Source organism: Gordionus sp. m RMFG-2023, chromosome 3 (assembly GCF_954871325.1).
Source record: "Gordionus sp. m RMFG-2023 chromosome 3, tfGorSpeb1-WG-v2, whole genome shotgun sequence".
Taxonomy (NCBI): Eukaryota; Metazoa; Nematomorpha; class Gordioida; order Chordodea; family Parachordodidae; genus Gordionus; species Gordionus sp. m RMFG-2023.
Window position 1 is genome coordinate 46,641,654 of NC_088777.1, and position 15,693 is coordinate 46,657,346.

The following is a 15,693-nucleotide window of genomic DNA, read 5'->3' on the forward strand; positions in this document are numbered from 1 at the left end:
CACATATAAATGTATAAGCATTATGGGATCCGAGTGTTTACATCTTGTAATCATACATAAGATCGTTAAACAAAGCTAAGATTTTGCTTAATAAAATAAAATACCAGAATCAAATTTTAGTCAATATCCCTTCTTAGCACAAGCCTGCTTAAAGAATCAGAATAATTTATTTTAAATAATATAACTTTAGGCATACTTTCCTGCAAAATAATTATTTTGCATTATATTTTCCTCTTAAAATATATAAGCAGTGTTAAAATTCTTTATTATATAAATTGAAGCGTTGATACATCATTAATTAATATATCGAATACCAGAATTAATCAATATAAAACAAAAGTATTTCTAATTTAAATAATAAATATAAATCCAAATTTAAATCAGCAATGAGTAGGATTGTAGTCTAGTAATTATTGACTCCTGCTTATATTCATATCAATTCCTTTTAATATATAGATATGTTTGTATTATTTCAATATTTATAAATATATTTTTATAAAATCAAGTAAACGAAACCGAAGCACATTATAAATTTTAAAAAATACAAGATTTTTATAAGCACTATTGTGAAATAAATGTCTTTTTATGATGTGAAATGTTAATTATTAATGAATATAGAAGGTAAATGGATAATATCCTTTATAATAATAATTAAATGATCAGAAATAACAAATGATAAATTGATTAATGACCTTCAAAGTGTGAATTAATAATTGAAAATATTTAACAACAGAAATATTACAAAGTCATAAAATAATGAAATTTGTGTATTCTCAAAAACTCTTTATAAAATTTAAAAAAATTTAACTTTAAAATAATGAATTTCTTTATTAAATTTTGTTGTAAATCAATAATATAATAAATTATATTATTAGAATACCATTGTGCTGTAAAATGTATGGTTTAAAGTCTAAAAATTTTTTTTGAAATCAAGTTAATTAACACTTAAATTTTTTGTATATTTTACCTATTCTATAGTTTCGAATGTAGGTAAACACGGAGACTAAACAAATATTATAAAATTAATTATGGTTTACCTTATGCCCAATTATTTAAATTTAAATTTTATAAAATGATAATGTATTAAGATGCCAACTTTTGGATAGTTACATCTCAATACGTAATTACTTTGTAAAAGTAAAAGCCTAAAAAGGCTTTGGATGTCCCTATATAAATTAAATTGTATACCTGGTCCACGGAAAATTTCGTTGGCTCCTAAAAGAGATAAAATTTAATATTGATTGATATACTCAAGCTGGTATTATCAGTCAAACCTTATTTATAGTAAGCAAGATTTATGGTGATTTAACAGCTGATGGAGTTTATATAATATTATAAAGAATGACACCCCCCCCCCCTCTTAATATTTAATATTGATAATTTTCTTAAATAATAATCAATGAAATTGATATCATTTAAATTATTAGTAAAGTTAAATAGATCTACAAAAATTTTCTAAACTTTTAAAATTCAGTCTTAGAATCATAAGATTTCTTCAATAACTTAATTCCAATCAAACTAAATTTATAAATATTTATATTAAACTAATTATAATTATACCTATAGATATTATCAGGGTGCCATTTATATGGTCTAGATTTGATAAAAATATGTTAATAAAATCATATTTCTCCCATAAACCATTAATATAATTTGCCTATATTTATATGAGAAAATAAAATTAAAGGTAAAAAAAATATATATATATACCTAGTTGATCTGCTATCACATCTAATGGCATCAAATATGCTTTAAAATCATTGTTATTAAGTTATTTTACCTAAACTACTCGAGTATCTTGTTATAAGTACTATATATTAAGAAATTGTAACCAAATTAAACACTTATGGAATATAAATATACATTATTGAAAACTTATAATCTACTAAATTTGACCAAAAATTTATCAGGTTTTATTATTTACTATAAACCAAATTTTTTTTTAATTTGATCTTTTTATAAAAGATTACTAATAAAAAAAACAATTAACGAATTACTTTGCTATAAAATTTAATCGAGTAGTAAAACGAAATTTAGATCAAAACTATCTAAAAAAAATTTTTAAATAAAAATATCCTTATCTCAATTGGAATGAAGTATATGACATTTAAAAATGATATAGAGATGGATATAGATACAGACTCTCTATATCTTTATGTCTATAAAATAAGTATTAAATTAGATTGTATCTCATAAAAATTTAAAATTCTTTAAAATTCAATTATCAGATTTTTAAAAAATAGTGCATTATAGAATCAAAATGAATACGATGGTCACAGTTGCGTTTTTTTTTAATTTCCAGTGTTTTAAATTTAATATATTTTAACACCTTATTATTAAAAGGATATGAAATAAATAAAGATAAAATAATAAAAGTTAGTTTAAAACATGGATCCAAACTGAAACCTCAACCAAACCTTTAAACCGCTATTTTTTATAGAACCCTAAAAAAATATCTAGCCCAACCTAAACCGAACCGCTCTCGTTTCAAACCTCATGATTTTGTGCTTATAAAATAGTGTAAAAGTTAATACTATTGTTAAAATTCTAGTTTATATTCAAATTGTTTTAGAGATTATTATCAAGCAGTCTTGACTGTTAAAGGTTGGTCACAATTTTTATAAACATATCTCAGTATCTGTCTAGATATCTTATAATTTACTTATAATGCCAGGAGATAAATTGAAACGAAAAATATAAATTATTTACATATAGTATTATAAATGACACATCAAAGTTAATATCACTGATTGTGACACAACTATGAATGGGCACAACGTTGTTGAGCATCACTAGAAAAGAAAATACCCTCTAAAACTCAACAAAATCAAAATATCACAAATAAACATAATTTGAATTTAAGTTTGTACACAAAAGTGTTCAAACCGGTTTTACCAAATAGATATGTTTATTTTGTAAGAACCGAACCTTGAACCGATATTTTTATTAACCGAACCGATATTCTTTTTGGTTTGGATTCCTAGTTTAAAACCCTAATCTTTAATTAAAAATTCTCATTTATTGGATTTTTAATAAATAAAATTTTTATATTTATATTTGAACGAGTACAGTTTAGCATTCACAATATCTTACAAATCCATTCTGAATCAAACTAATAAAATCAATTCGTTTCTGAAATAAGCTTAATCTTTATAATTACCTCCAGCAATTCCTGAAATGACAATATTTTCAACATAATTTGTTAAAAAATTATAATGGCCTTAAAAGTTTCCAAAAACAAAAAAAAATTTTTTTTAGGTTATATGAGGATTTTAAACAAATATTGTTCCTAGATTTTGCCAAATGAAGACAGAAAGGTTAAACTCTTTTTTTTTGCAAGAACCATAAGTAATATTTGCTTAGCTGATGGAAATTAGTAAAAGAAAAGAGAGTAACGGTAAGACATACCAGTAACTATAAAAAATATCTTCTGAAAAAAAATACTATATAATATTTTACTCGTGGGTGCATTTTCTTGTACTAAATTAAAATTATGTTATGGAATTAATTTATTAAGAATTTTATACCGTGGTTAAGAGTCAGGCTTCCACTCGATCCAATTTCTAACAGTTTCAATTATATCATTTTTATATTATTAAAAAATTTTTTGTTTAATAATTTACTTATTCCAATCCATAAATCTGTACCTTTGAATATATATTTAAAATATTAAATATTGTGTTTTAAATTGTTTTTTTTAGTTTATAAAGTTGTGAAATAATATTACTCTCGATGTAATAATCCATGTTATGTATGTATTCTATAAAAAAAATAAATATTTTTATTTATATTTATATTTAAAAATGTTTAAAAATAACCTTACCATTTAAATTTACAACAGTTAAAACGTTTGCTATTATTATAAAAGATAAGGCGTAAAAATGTTATATTCAATGATATTATAAAATATCTGACTAAATAATTTGTAATAAAAATATAAAAGAACATGTAGGAGAGACCGGGGCTCAACGGTCCAAAGGACACATGAGTTTAATTTACTTTATATCAAAGCAGATTAAATAAAGATTTTAAATTTAATGATATAATAGGTAAACTATGATGTACATCCCTTGATAAAATGGTGTCCTATAGACTGATTTAAATATGATTCTCAAATATATTCTTCTTATCGTGAAAATTTTATAAAATTAGCAATTAATTTTGGCAGGAATAAGATTAATAAGATTAATAATCATATTATGGTATAACAAACGAAAGTATTATATGTATGAGTTTTATATCTTATGATTCTCTATTAGTATTTTTTCTAGCATATTTTATCAAGACTAATTACTAAGGTTAGATGGTCCTATATACCCTTACTTAATCCAATGTGCTTTGGTTTTTTAAACTTTAAATATATCATTTACTGTTCTATGTAACTGGCAGCTGATATTTATAAAGAGATCTGTTTTGCCCCGGTTCTCCTTACAATTTTTTTTGGTGTTTTGAACCTCTTCTTGTTTTTATGGCATCGCCCTCTATGAATATAATTGGATTATAAGGATAAAATTTCCAATTTTTATTTCAATAAATTACCTTCGTTAATACAAGTGATATTGGCTATAATAGTTATTAATTTATCTTTTATATTATCAAACAATATAAATTAATAATGGCTTACTATTAAAATTCAAGCGATTGCAAATCATAACTTTTGGTACTAAACAAGTGTTTTTTTAAAAAAATTTAGACATGATATCAATATATTCCGTTAGATGATCAAAATTATTTTTAAAAATATTAATAACAAAATTCAACATTTTGTAGGCTAACTAAAATCTTTGTTGATCAAAAAGTAATAAAATTTTTAAAAATTGTTTTTATTGATTTTTTCTCTCTATTAAAAAAACAGTGTAAAAAATTAGGAATTAACTATTCCCCTAATTAGCGTCCTTGGAAACCCCGGTCCCCAATCCCTAAAGTTCTTAAATCAATTGGGTAGAAGAATTCGTTAAGGACAGGGGTCAAAAATGAGTCCCTATCTCTTAAACAAAAAGTCCAATTTGATATCCTAAAGGGGAACTACAAATGTTTCTTCGAAACACTCCCTTTCCCTCCTAGTTTATCAAATATAGTTATTTATTATATAATAAAAACTGTTTTGTTAATTTTATTTTGCATCGCAACTATATTTAGATTTTAACCACAAAAAAATATTTTTCGTTATAATTAAATAATTATGTTTTAAATATCTAATATATATATATATTTTTTCCGATTATGTATATCATATTATGTTTATATATATATTGATTTGTGTCATTTAATTTGTTATGACAAATTACATTTTTATTTTCCATCCTCAATTACATTTTTTTTTATCCCTTTATATATCTTTTTTTTTAAACAATAATAAAAAAAATAAATAATTAATATATAAATATATTTAACTCTCTCGACCATATTTGAAAAAACTCTAAATACTACTCTATTCACATAAAATGAGCCTCCAATCAAATTTGAAATATTAGAAAATGTATATAAACCCTTTCGCGCCCGGAATATTTCCCCATGAACAAAAAATATTTGTACTTTGATAATAAAATAGTGATTTTTACATTTTGATATAATAAAATAATGATTTTGACAAGTTAATGATTAAATACGAAATAATAAATATTGTTTTATAAATTAATATCTCTAAGTACCAACCATTAGTTTCTTTAAATATAAAAATTAATTGATTAAAAATTTTGAAGACAAATGATCTCTCTGGGCGCGAAAGGGTTTTGTCATTTTTATTTCTATAATAAGTTATGAAGGTAATTATTACTGATAAATTAAAATTTCATTATCAATAACCACAATATTGGGCCAAATCAATTTCTATTTTTTCAAATTAAACTTTTTTACTATTTCCATAAAAGCAACCTTATAAATGTCTTGTTCCATCTACAAAGTGCGCCAAGATTATATCAAAGAATGAGAAATATATTTTGGAGGATTCTAACAAATATTTAGTTTTTTTTTAATATAGATCTTTTTTATATTTAAAAAATCATTCCATTATTTTGTGAAAGATAACCTGGACAAGGACCCACTCCCACCAATTGGGGCTATACATTAGATCCAAATTCTTTTTATCCCGCGAGGGAGGGATTTTGCCCTCATTACTCTCAACATAGTATTTTTAGTCTTAATAAGCTATGCATCAACTCTTGAGGAAATTGGGGCATTTTATATTATAGAAATTGTTTTTAATAAATCTCAGATAGAAATGCATTATCCTTTCGATCAGGGATTCAGAATTTATAGAAAATTTAAAAAAATGTTCATTTTATTATCTTTCAACTATCACGTTGTCCGCTTACTCTGATAGAATTAAATACTACTTTACTCGGAAATGATATATACTCAACAACTTTATTAGTAAAATAATATCTCCAAGAATTTACAACCAAAGAATATCAATTTGGTAAAAATAATGATCAATATATTTACTTAAATTTTGCGCTTCCACGTCTAATAAAATAGTTATATATAAATGTATAATATATCTTGAATAAATTAGTAGGTTAAAATATATTTTTAGATGGTAAAAAGAATAGGCATATAATGTTTGTTAGAAAGCATTCCAATTTTTTTCTCTTTAATTCAGATTTTCTAAATATTACCATGTTTAAAAATTGCCATAGTAAAAAATGTTAGGATTTTTTTTTGTTTAGTTTTGGTAAAAATTTTCAAAAATAAAAATTTTAAAAAATTAATTCGCGCTAGATATATCGACTTTTTAATTTTTGTCAAGAACTTTATGGAAAGAAAATATAATTGAATTGGATTCATTTATTATATTAAAACCTGGTATAAGAAATTTCTCCTCAGTAACAAAAGATTTTTTTTTATTAAATTTAAAGCGTAAAATTTTATATATTATGTAATCAGCGATGTGCTAAATCAGGCAAGACAAACAAGACGTGTACTACTTGATTAATATTTCCGATAATAGTAATTTTAATATGATTTTCTTTTATAAAATGAAGATAACAAATCTTTTTTGATCAATTTGTGTAAAATTAATAGGTGTTTTACGCATATACTTGAATACATGGGCAAAATCAGATCTTTACATTACAAAATGGGCTCATTTTATAAAATATCAACATATTGCTTGATTACGTATATTTTTGGTAACATGATATAAAGAAGAAATAATATTATTTGTTGTACCATCAATTAGTAGAGCGTATGGTTTATCTGGTTAATTTTTTATTTTTAAAAATACATGTTAATTCCCAAATTACTATGATTATTTTTATACCTCTAACAGATGTAATTGTCATTTCTCCAAAAGCTAACATAAAATAGGACATTCTTCCTAGAAGAAAAGGGGGAAAAAATATTATAATTTATTTGATATTCAATTCGATAGACAATAATATGTGTTATAGCTTGAGTCAATGTATTTGGTCACATAATGCCCTTTTTAAAAATCATAGTGATTTCTTCCAATATTTTTTTATTAACACATCGGTCACACTGCAAAGCTCGTGCAATTAAGTACCAAATTAATCTAAATTATAAAACCAGTAAATTAATTTATTAATTTAATCAAATTACAATTTTTTTATAAAAATAAAAACTATTTATTAAAACTAAATTCATAACGTTTAATATTTGAATATCATTAACTACAAAAAATCTTAACTCTACATTTAATTAATATTAAAATAACCGTTTTCTTTTCAATTTCCAAACACATATACATATTCAAATTTTCCTTTATCACTATTTCAACAAATTTTTAAATATATTTCAGGATTTATATTTAATGCATGCCTCTTCTTAAGCCTTTTTCATTAAATATTTGCCATTATTAAAATATAGGCGGATATGGTCTAGTACCCCAGTGTGATAAAAAACATTTTCTAATAAATAATTATGAGTTCGATATTTTAAAGGTTGGTGGAGGACCTATGAATCATTCTGCAAGAACTATATAATTTAAGAAATCACTTAGGAGGTTTTTCAGGTGACCGACGATATATCAAGTGTATCAGATATCATTCATTTACATATGGAAAAATATATAAACCTAAAATAGATTCCTAAAAAGGCTTATATTTATAAGATTTATTTTAAATTAATTCGTTGAGAAGCATTATTTAGTATTGTTCTAATAAAATTTTAAAAAAAATTATTTATATTTTACCTAAAAATATTCCTAGGGTTCCATTTACATTTTCTAAAGGCGACAATTTTTTTAAAATTTATATTCTATATTAAATTCTAATTTATATATAATTTAAAATAATTGCAAACTTCATAGATTACAAATTTGTTTAACAAAATTAATAGTTACATCAAATGCTAATATGGTCATAATTAATTATTTTTATTTTTAATTCTTGCTTAATGGTATTAATGTATATATATTTTTGATATAATTTTTATTTCCTACCATAATAAATATGTATAATACCTAGTCGTTTTACTATAATGTCTTAAAAAAATGTATAAATTATTTATTTCTCTCTAGTTTAAAAATTTACATTTCCCTAAAATATTTTATCAGGAAAAATTTAGAGGTAGGAAAATGAATAGGAAATTTGGATAATGAAAAAATAAATGTCAAAATAATACACCTCTAAACATTTCCGTTTTTTCTTTGTATAAATATATAAATTTAATAAAGGAAAGGCGAAGAATGTGCAAGTAAAAATTTTTAATAAGTATCTTATTTATTATTGTATAACACAATATATAAATTAGTTTGTTAATTTAATTCGTATTATATTATAACATATAATAATGAATATATGAACGTAAGTCTATAATAAAATGCGACAAAAGATATGAATAAAAAATTTTAAAAATAACAATGATGACCGGGGATGGTATTAAGCGAAAAAAAGGGTCTAGGATAGCTCTTTGGCTAGTAGACTACCATTAGCTAATATAATTGGCCTTAGGGATTGCTATGGCAAGCCTTTGTCAAAGAAAAACCTCTCATGGTTCTTTCGAGTGTTTGCTGATTTAAGATCCTAAATTTTTGGAAAAAGTTAAGGCAAATTTTTCGAAGGTGGTAAGTGTGGATTGGAATGAAACAATGGTCATTAGTAATTTCTGTGTATTTTGAGGTTTTAAGTTGTTCCTTCTGGTCAATTATGTATAAAGCTTGGCTAGATTTGGCAAGGGGGTCAATACATGCAAAGTCCTATACCAATAATTGGCCTCTCCTCCACGGAATTTGAGTGATGCCATCAGGTCGTTTACTATCAGATATCAGATCTGAAAAGACCCTGGGGTTTAAGTAGGGATGGGATTTGTGCTATTGAATTACATTGCCTGTGTCTGATGAATCGACCATTGCAGGAGCGTTAATGTTAACTAAGTCTTTCATTAGTGTCAACGAGCGTGTTACAGCCTAAACAGATGTGAGGGTGGTTATTTGAGCTATTTAGACGAATTCCGATAGCGTGGGTAAGTTCGTTGTTGGAAAGTTGAAGATTGACTGAAGGAATGGCCTCGATAAACTAATGCCCAGTATTATAGCAGGGAAGAGAATAGGGCGCGGTCAGTTAATTGCTTGCTAGATAAAAAAAAATTCAACGCAGCTTGTAACTACCGGAGCATCCCAATCCTTCTGTCTATGGGTTGTGGGGTGATAAAAATTAACGTTGATTCAAGTTTTCTATGTATTTATGGCTTCCAAGGATCTTCTTTAGAATGATGGGCGTTGGTTATTTGCTTTGACAAGAGATTACTAAATATGAAAGAGTTTATTACTAGATCATAAAGTGATCTAATGCCAAGTCCACCGGATTTAGTGGGGAGCGAAACCTGCGCCCAAGCGAATTCGTTGACTCATAGATTTATTATTTTTTTGATTAGGTCTTTTATTCCGTTTTCGTATGTTTTTAATGGAGAAGGATATTTAAAAATGGGTGTTGAGAGAAGAGCTTAAAGAATCCTATAAAAAAGAAATTCTTTAATAAGAAAAAGGACTTGTATGAGGGAAGATGAGTAAAGATGTCCTCCAGTTTAAGAATGATTTCAAGGGTGGAGTGAAGGAAGGTACAAATTGCCTCATGTCCTCCTACGTGAGAACCAAGATGTGTTAATTCATTAATAACAGTGAATTTGAAATTATGAGTGTAGCGTTTGAATTTAATTGGATGAATTCATTTGCTCGGGTTAAGAGAGATTCGAATGGCAATGCCCATTTCAAGAATTATTTTGCCTGCTTTGTTAAATTCATTGCGGAAACCACTTAAGATTTTATCAGCGATAAAGTTCAAGTTTATTGTTTTTATTATGTTATTGATTTCTAGACTAAAAGGTAAAGTTTCAGAATCGCCTTGATGAATACCCTCTACTGAAAGTATTTTTTCCGAGTTGAATTGTAAAATTGTAGGGGATTGGTAACAAGAAAAAAGAAATTTGGTGTAAGCAGGGAAGTAGGAACAAGTGGGGAAAGTGTTGTATGCGTCGGAAAAGTCGATTTTCACTACGTTTGTTGGGTTATTTTCAATATGAATTCTTGTTAAGTGTACTACAGCTTCACATTCACCAGGTACGCCAACACCTTATTGATAAGGGCTGAGGATGTGTGATGCTTTGTATTTTATTCTGGAGGAAATTAATTTTGCTTCTAATCTTCGATAAGTCGTACCAATGGAGATGGGCCGGATATCCTTGTTTTGGAGCGCGATGAGTCTGGCTCCAAATAGCAAGGGGGTTATAAAGCTTGGCACATCTCCTTTTAAGATTTTATTGCATAAGTTGGTAATTTGGGGAGAATTGAAATCTGTGTTAAAATCAAGGGAGTGGTTATGTCCTGTCTAATCCCATCAAGTCCATGCGCAGAGTCTCGATGAAAAGATAGGATTGCTCCTTACTCCTTCTTGTGTGAAGTCTGCAGCACAATGCGTGTAAGGCATTGATTATTGGAGTTTGATGTTTTGAGCGGAGCTTGATTAAGGTTTCTTCTGAGAAATCAGCAAGGGTATCATTGATCGAAATGAGTTAGAGAGCACCTTTAATATTAAGACTATCGATTTTCTTCGAGATCTTTATGCTGGAGTGGGGTTACTTTTTTTTTGTTTTTTAAATGTGAATAGATTTGGGTTATCTTGAAGACGGCTAAGGAGGTTTAAACTGGCGTTTATTTGTTGAGTTATGGATTTCTGGACTGATTTGTCCCGTATTTTAAATGTGTTGTTCCCGAAGTAAAAGAATTTTAACCATTCTTCTTAATTGTTAAAAATTTGAAGGAGAGGGGATGCAGTCACTGAGAGATTTGGCAACTTGTATTCTCGCTCCCTTAAGTATTCTGGACACTTGGTTTTGTAGTATTGAGAAAAATTGGAAAGAGGTATTAAAGGCGGGGTTTGAAGGTGGTTCCATGAATGAGTTGCGAAGTGAGTAAGCGATGGAGAGAGGAGTAAGTCTTGAATGATACCTGTTGGAAATTGATCCATGGACATAAAAAAACACCTTCATTTGTTAAATGTATAAATTTCCGGCAGGTAGGACATTGGGTTCGAAGGAGGTAGTCATACTTATAAAATCATTACGCTTGTAAAAGAGAATAAGAAAGATGGCGAATATATTGCCATATTTATAAAAAAACATTATTATAAATATTAAATTTCTGGGATCAATAATTTTAAGTGGTAAATTCGGTAAAACATTGAAGTACTTTAAATAATATTATTATGATACTATAAAATAAAAATCATCTCTTCGGTAATAATAAATTAGAAAATATTGCTCGAATCTTGAACATGAGTGTCTATTGACCAATTTACATGGTCTAAAACTTTTATAGAATTAAGCTATTTTTTCTTACAGTAAACTATTTTTCTATTTTAACAATAGTTGAACATTTTTTCAGATCATTGTCTATAAAAAATGATACACTCAATTTTTCTTTATATCCTAAATTATCAGAGATGCAGCAGATAAATGTTTCTGCAAAATTGATACAGATACAACATGAATTTAAAATATTTAAATATAGACACATAACTTTAAAATATATTGGATTATATGAGGTAATAAACTGATTATAGATAAGTTAGCGAGGATAATAAATGCTAATTGGGAAATAATATTTTATTAATTTTATTTAATTAAGGATTTTAAAAAATCTCCAGCGGAAAAAAAATATTCTTTCTCCTAGTAATTGGTTCCCATTTATATCATTACACTTGACATTCCTCTTTGAAGTAAATTTTTATTTTTTAAATAAATGATATTCTCACTAAAGTTAAAAATACTTGAATTTATCGTAGATATGGCTTCAGATACTATATATTTAAAAATTAAAACATTTTATAAAGAATATCAAACAAAAAATTAAATGGATGACAAGTTTATATGTCTTTCATGATTGCTCAATAGTTTCTAAGAATATTGTTATTATAAATATAATCTATATTAAAATATTAGACTTATTACATGATTGTAAATATTGTAAAATAATATTTTAATGTTTAAGACGCAATTTTATATTGTATTGTGACTTGATAATTGGATATTATATACATTCTTTTTTGAGTTTTAAAGTAAACTGTTTAAAAAGAAAATTAAATTCGTATATATTATATATTTTACACATAAAATATTATATACATTTTTCTTAAATAAAACTACATAAAATAATAAATAATCGTCTCACTATCAAAATAGTTCTTATATTATTATCGACTCAAACCCCAACGTCTGTGCAAGTTTTCCCCACTTGCAACAAGACTAAATTAATAGTATCAATTCAATAATCCATATTTTACTAGAATTTTTGTGTAACTTAGTTTTTTTTCTACCTTTCCTTATGGCAATTTTAGGAAGCCATTTCAATTCATTTTTTAGATGATAATTTTTTTAAAAAATATACTTTATAAAAAGTGATTTATCATACTATAAAAAAATGTAATTTGAGATGATGTATAGATCCCAATTGCTACCCCAACTTTAAGTCCAAAATTCAAGCAATGAATAAGATGAAAAAAGCTAAATTTAGAAAGTAAGATTTAGAAGGTATAATATAATAGAATATATTTTGAAAATTTATTATAAAATAACAAGAAATATCATCTAAATAAATATTGTTGATTTATATTATTGTTATAAGTTTCTTTTTTATTTATACTGGTAAAAGCAATATATAAGATAAAAATAAATAAAAAATTCGAAACTTTGTCAAATTTTTTTCATAATTTCTCTATTTCCTATTTTTTTTTGTGGGACACAACCTGACACATAAATTATTATAAAATATTATTAATCTTTCTTAGTTTATTTTTAAAATTAAGAATCATTAATTAAAATATTTATTCTTTAAAAAAGCTTAGCCATTTCTAACGTTAAATTCATAAACAAGAGAAACTTATTAATATTAACAAATGGCTTTAAGGCTTTTTTTTCTTAGTGAGTCAGCTATGTATATTAGAATTCTGGTATCTTTTTTAATTATAAAATACAAGATAAGATACTATATAATCCTAATCAGCTGGAAGATCTCTTTCTTGTATAAGAATGATCCCTGAAAAAAAGATATTTTTTTTATCTAATTCTTATAAATAAATATTAATATTCCAAAAATTTTTATAATATTCTTAGATATAAAATATATCTTTCATGTGAAAAATATACTATTTACCGATAGGTGCATCAATTTGTTCTATATAAAAATTATGCGACATTCAATGATTTTTTAAATAATTATTTACCTAATCTAATAGCAAAATTTTCATTTCCCAATCCTAGAGCATTCAATTCAATAATTTTTAAATTAATATCTTATAAATTACTAATTCCAATCCAGTATTCAGAAGCTTAAATTATTTTTAAACATAGTGAATATTTAAGTAAAATTTTAAAAAAGTGGAAAAATATAAATCATTTACTTTCAATGTAATGATCCGTATTAAGTAAGTAACCTATAAATTTAAATATTTTATTAGATATTCATATAAGTAAAGAACCTACCATATATAATCGATGCAACATGTTCTATTATAACATATTTTTTAAAAAAATTATGGAATAAATTTTGATTGGTAGCATAACATTACATATAAATCTTTAATCAAAAATAAATAATTTTACAATGCATAATAGCATTATTTTTAAGCAGTAATTAATTAAAATATATGAACCTGGTACGGTTCTTATTGAAGAGTGATCTATAAATTAATAATAAATAGATTGTTACTAAAATTTAAAGTTTCTAATAAATAATAACCTTCTCGTTCACATTCTATGTTGTTGGCTAAAATGATATTAAATTTTTTATTGTTAAATTACAAAATATTAATGGTTTACTCATCCCAAGACGCATACAAAACATTATCCTTTTGGCTAAACGGAAGAATTTTTATTTTAAAAAAAAATTAACATTCAATATATATTGTAAAATATTTAAATGAATTTTATGTTTAATGAACTAGTTTGGTTTCCTAAATTTTTTTATTGGTAATCAAATCACCTTTTTTGCGAACTATTTTGTATTTCGAAATAATGAGTTATATTACAATATTTGAATTTAACAAATTTAAACCATTTTTTTTTAAATTTATATAAAATCCACGTAAAAGCTTTTCTTTCGTGCTTTGTTTTTTCTACATATTTTTTTTTATATATTTCATATTAGATTTTGTAGCTTAGTTAATCATATAGTAAATTCGGGTAATTAATATATAGCGAATTCAATTTGCAGTACATAAATAAAAATGGTTCATAAGTTCGCGATCAAATTAACTGAAGGATATGATATACATGTTGGAATATATTTTTGGAAAAATTTGTTAAATAAAAGGAACAAATGATTCTCTTAGTTGCCACATAAGATTCCTAAATATTTTTTATACTGAATTAGTATTTTGATCAATTTTTAAGCATTTTAGCAAATTAATTAAATTTTTTACCCTTTAATTGAGCTGGGAGGGGTGGGGGATTATTTATGATTTGTAATGTATCATTAGTCAAAAACATATCAGACTAGGAACATTTAACTTATTGAAAGCTAACAAATTATTTATGTGACAAAGAGAACTGCAAGCTCTGGTACACTGCCCGGGCCGTATTTTAATTCTTCTTAATCCGGGCAGGGCCTAAAAAATTTTCTTTAAAAAATACCCTGGTTGGGTCGGGGCGTAAAAACTAGATATTTTAAATCACCATTGTTAGCTATAAAAATTAAAAATAAATCTAATATATTTTTAAAAAATCCGGGCCAAGACTGAAAATATAAAACCCGATCCAGGCCGGACCGAAAATATTTTAAAGAAATCCGTGCAAATGGTACATTTGCAGGTCTCTGATGTGAAGTAATTGAAAGTTTTAAATTTAGTTTAATTATTAGAAAGTTACTTCAACTAACATTGAAAGTGAAGTATATAAATTATTTCCATTTTAATCGAAAGTAAAATATTAATAATTTTGTTTTCACATATTTATTATGAGACTAAAGGCATACTTAGTTTTATCTAGTTAATATAAACTTCTCTTTTAATAAAGAGTAGTTTTTCCAAACCCTTTATTATCTTATTTTAAAATTATAATTATTATCCAAAATTATATGTAAAATAAGTAATAAAGAAAACTTAATATACTTGTATCAGCTTCCAGTACTTATAAAATAATAGAGAATTTACAAATAAATGTTTAAATGCAAGTTATTAATTACTTTTAATACACACAAAAGTTAGCACGAAAGTTAATAGAAACGCAAAAAAATTAATCATT

The 15,693-nt window shown here is 25.1% G+C and overlaps 1 protein-coding gene across 12 annotated transcripts; it reads right to left on the reverse strand.

The window, feature by feature from the left end:
* Positions 1 to 283: 283 nt before the first annotated feature.
* On the reverse strand, positions 284 to 14,306 carry LOC135927452 (uncharacterized). 12 transcript variants are annotated; one of them, XM_065463433.1, is made up of 29 exons: positions 14,272 to 14,306; positions 14,192 to 14,218; positions 14,106 to 14,132; positions 13,936 to 13,959; positions 13,854 to 13,886; positions 13,758 to 13,781; positions 13,677 to 13,709; positions 13,607 to 13,627; positions 12,225 to 12,254; positions 8,423 to 8,443; positions 8,153 to 8,185; positions 7,262 to 7,318; positions 7,171 to 7,197; positions 6,445 to 6,465; positions 4,625 to 4,663; positions 4,540 to 4,563; positions 4,455 to 4,481; positions 3,824 to 3,853; positions 3,728 to 3,760; positions 3,624 to 3,647; positions 3,528 to 3,563; positions 3,460 to 3,480; positions 1,781 to 1,810; positions 1,711 to 1,731; positions 1,561 to 1,593; positions 1,189 to 1,215; positions 968 to 1,003; positions 881 to 910; positions 284 to 442 (listed from the first exon to the last, which is right to left on the reverse strand). In XM_065463433.1, exons 1-29 carry the CDS (start codon positions 14,294 to 14,296, stop codon positions 411 to 413), a joined length of 846 nt encoding a protein of 281 aa, XP_065319505.1. In that variant the 5' UTR covers positions 14,297 to 14,306; the 3' UTR covers positions 284 to 410. The 12 variants fall into 12 exon arrangements, with proteins under 12 accessions (XP_065319505.1, XP_065319503.1, XP_065319507.1 ...); XM_065463431.1 differs by having other exon boundaries at positions 4,540 to 4,584; XM_065463435.1 differs by lacking the exon at positions 13,936 to 13,959 and having other exon boundaries at positions 4,540 to 4,584.
* Positions 14,307 to 15,693: the final 1,387 nt, after the last annotated feature.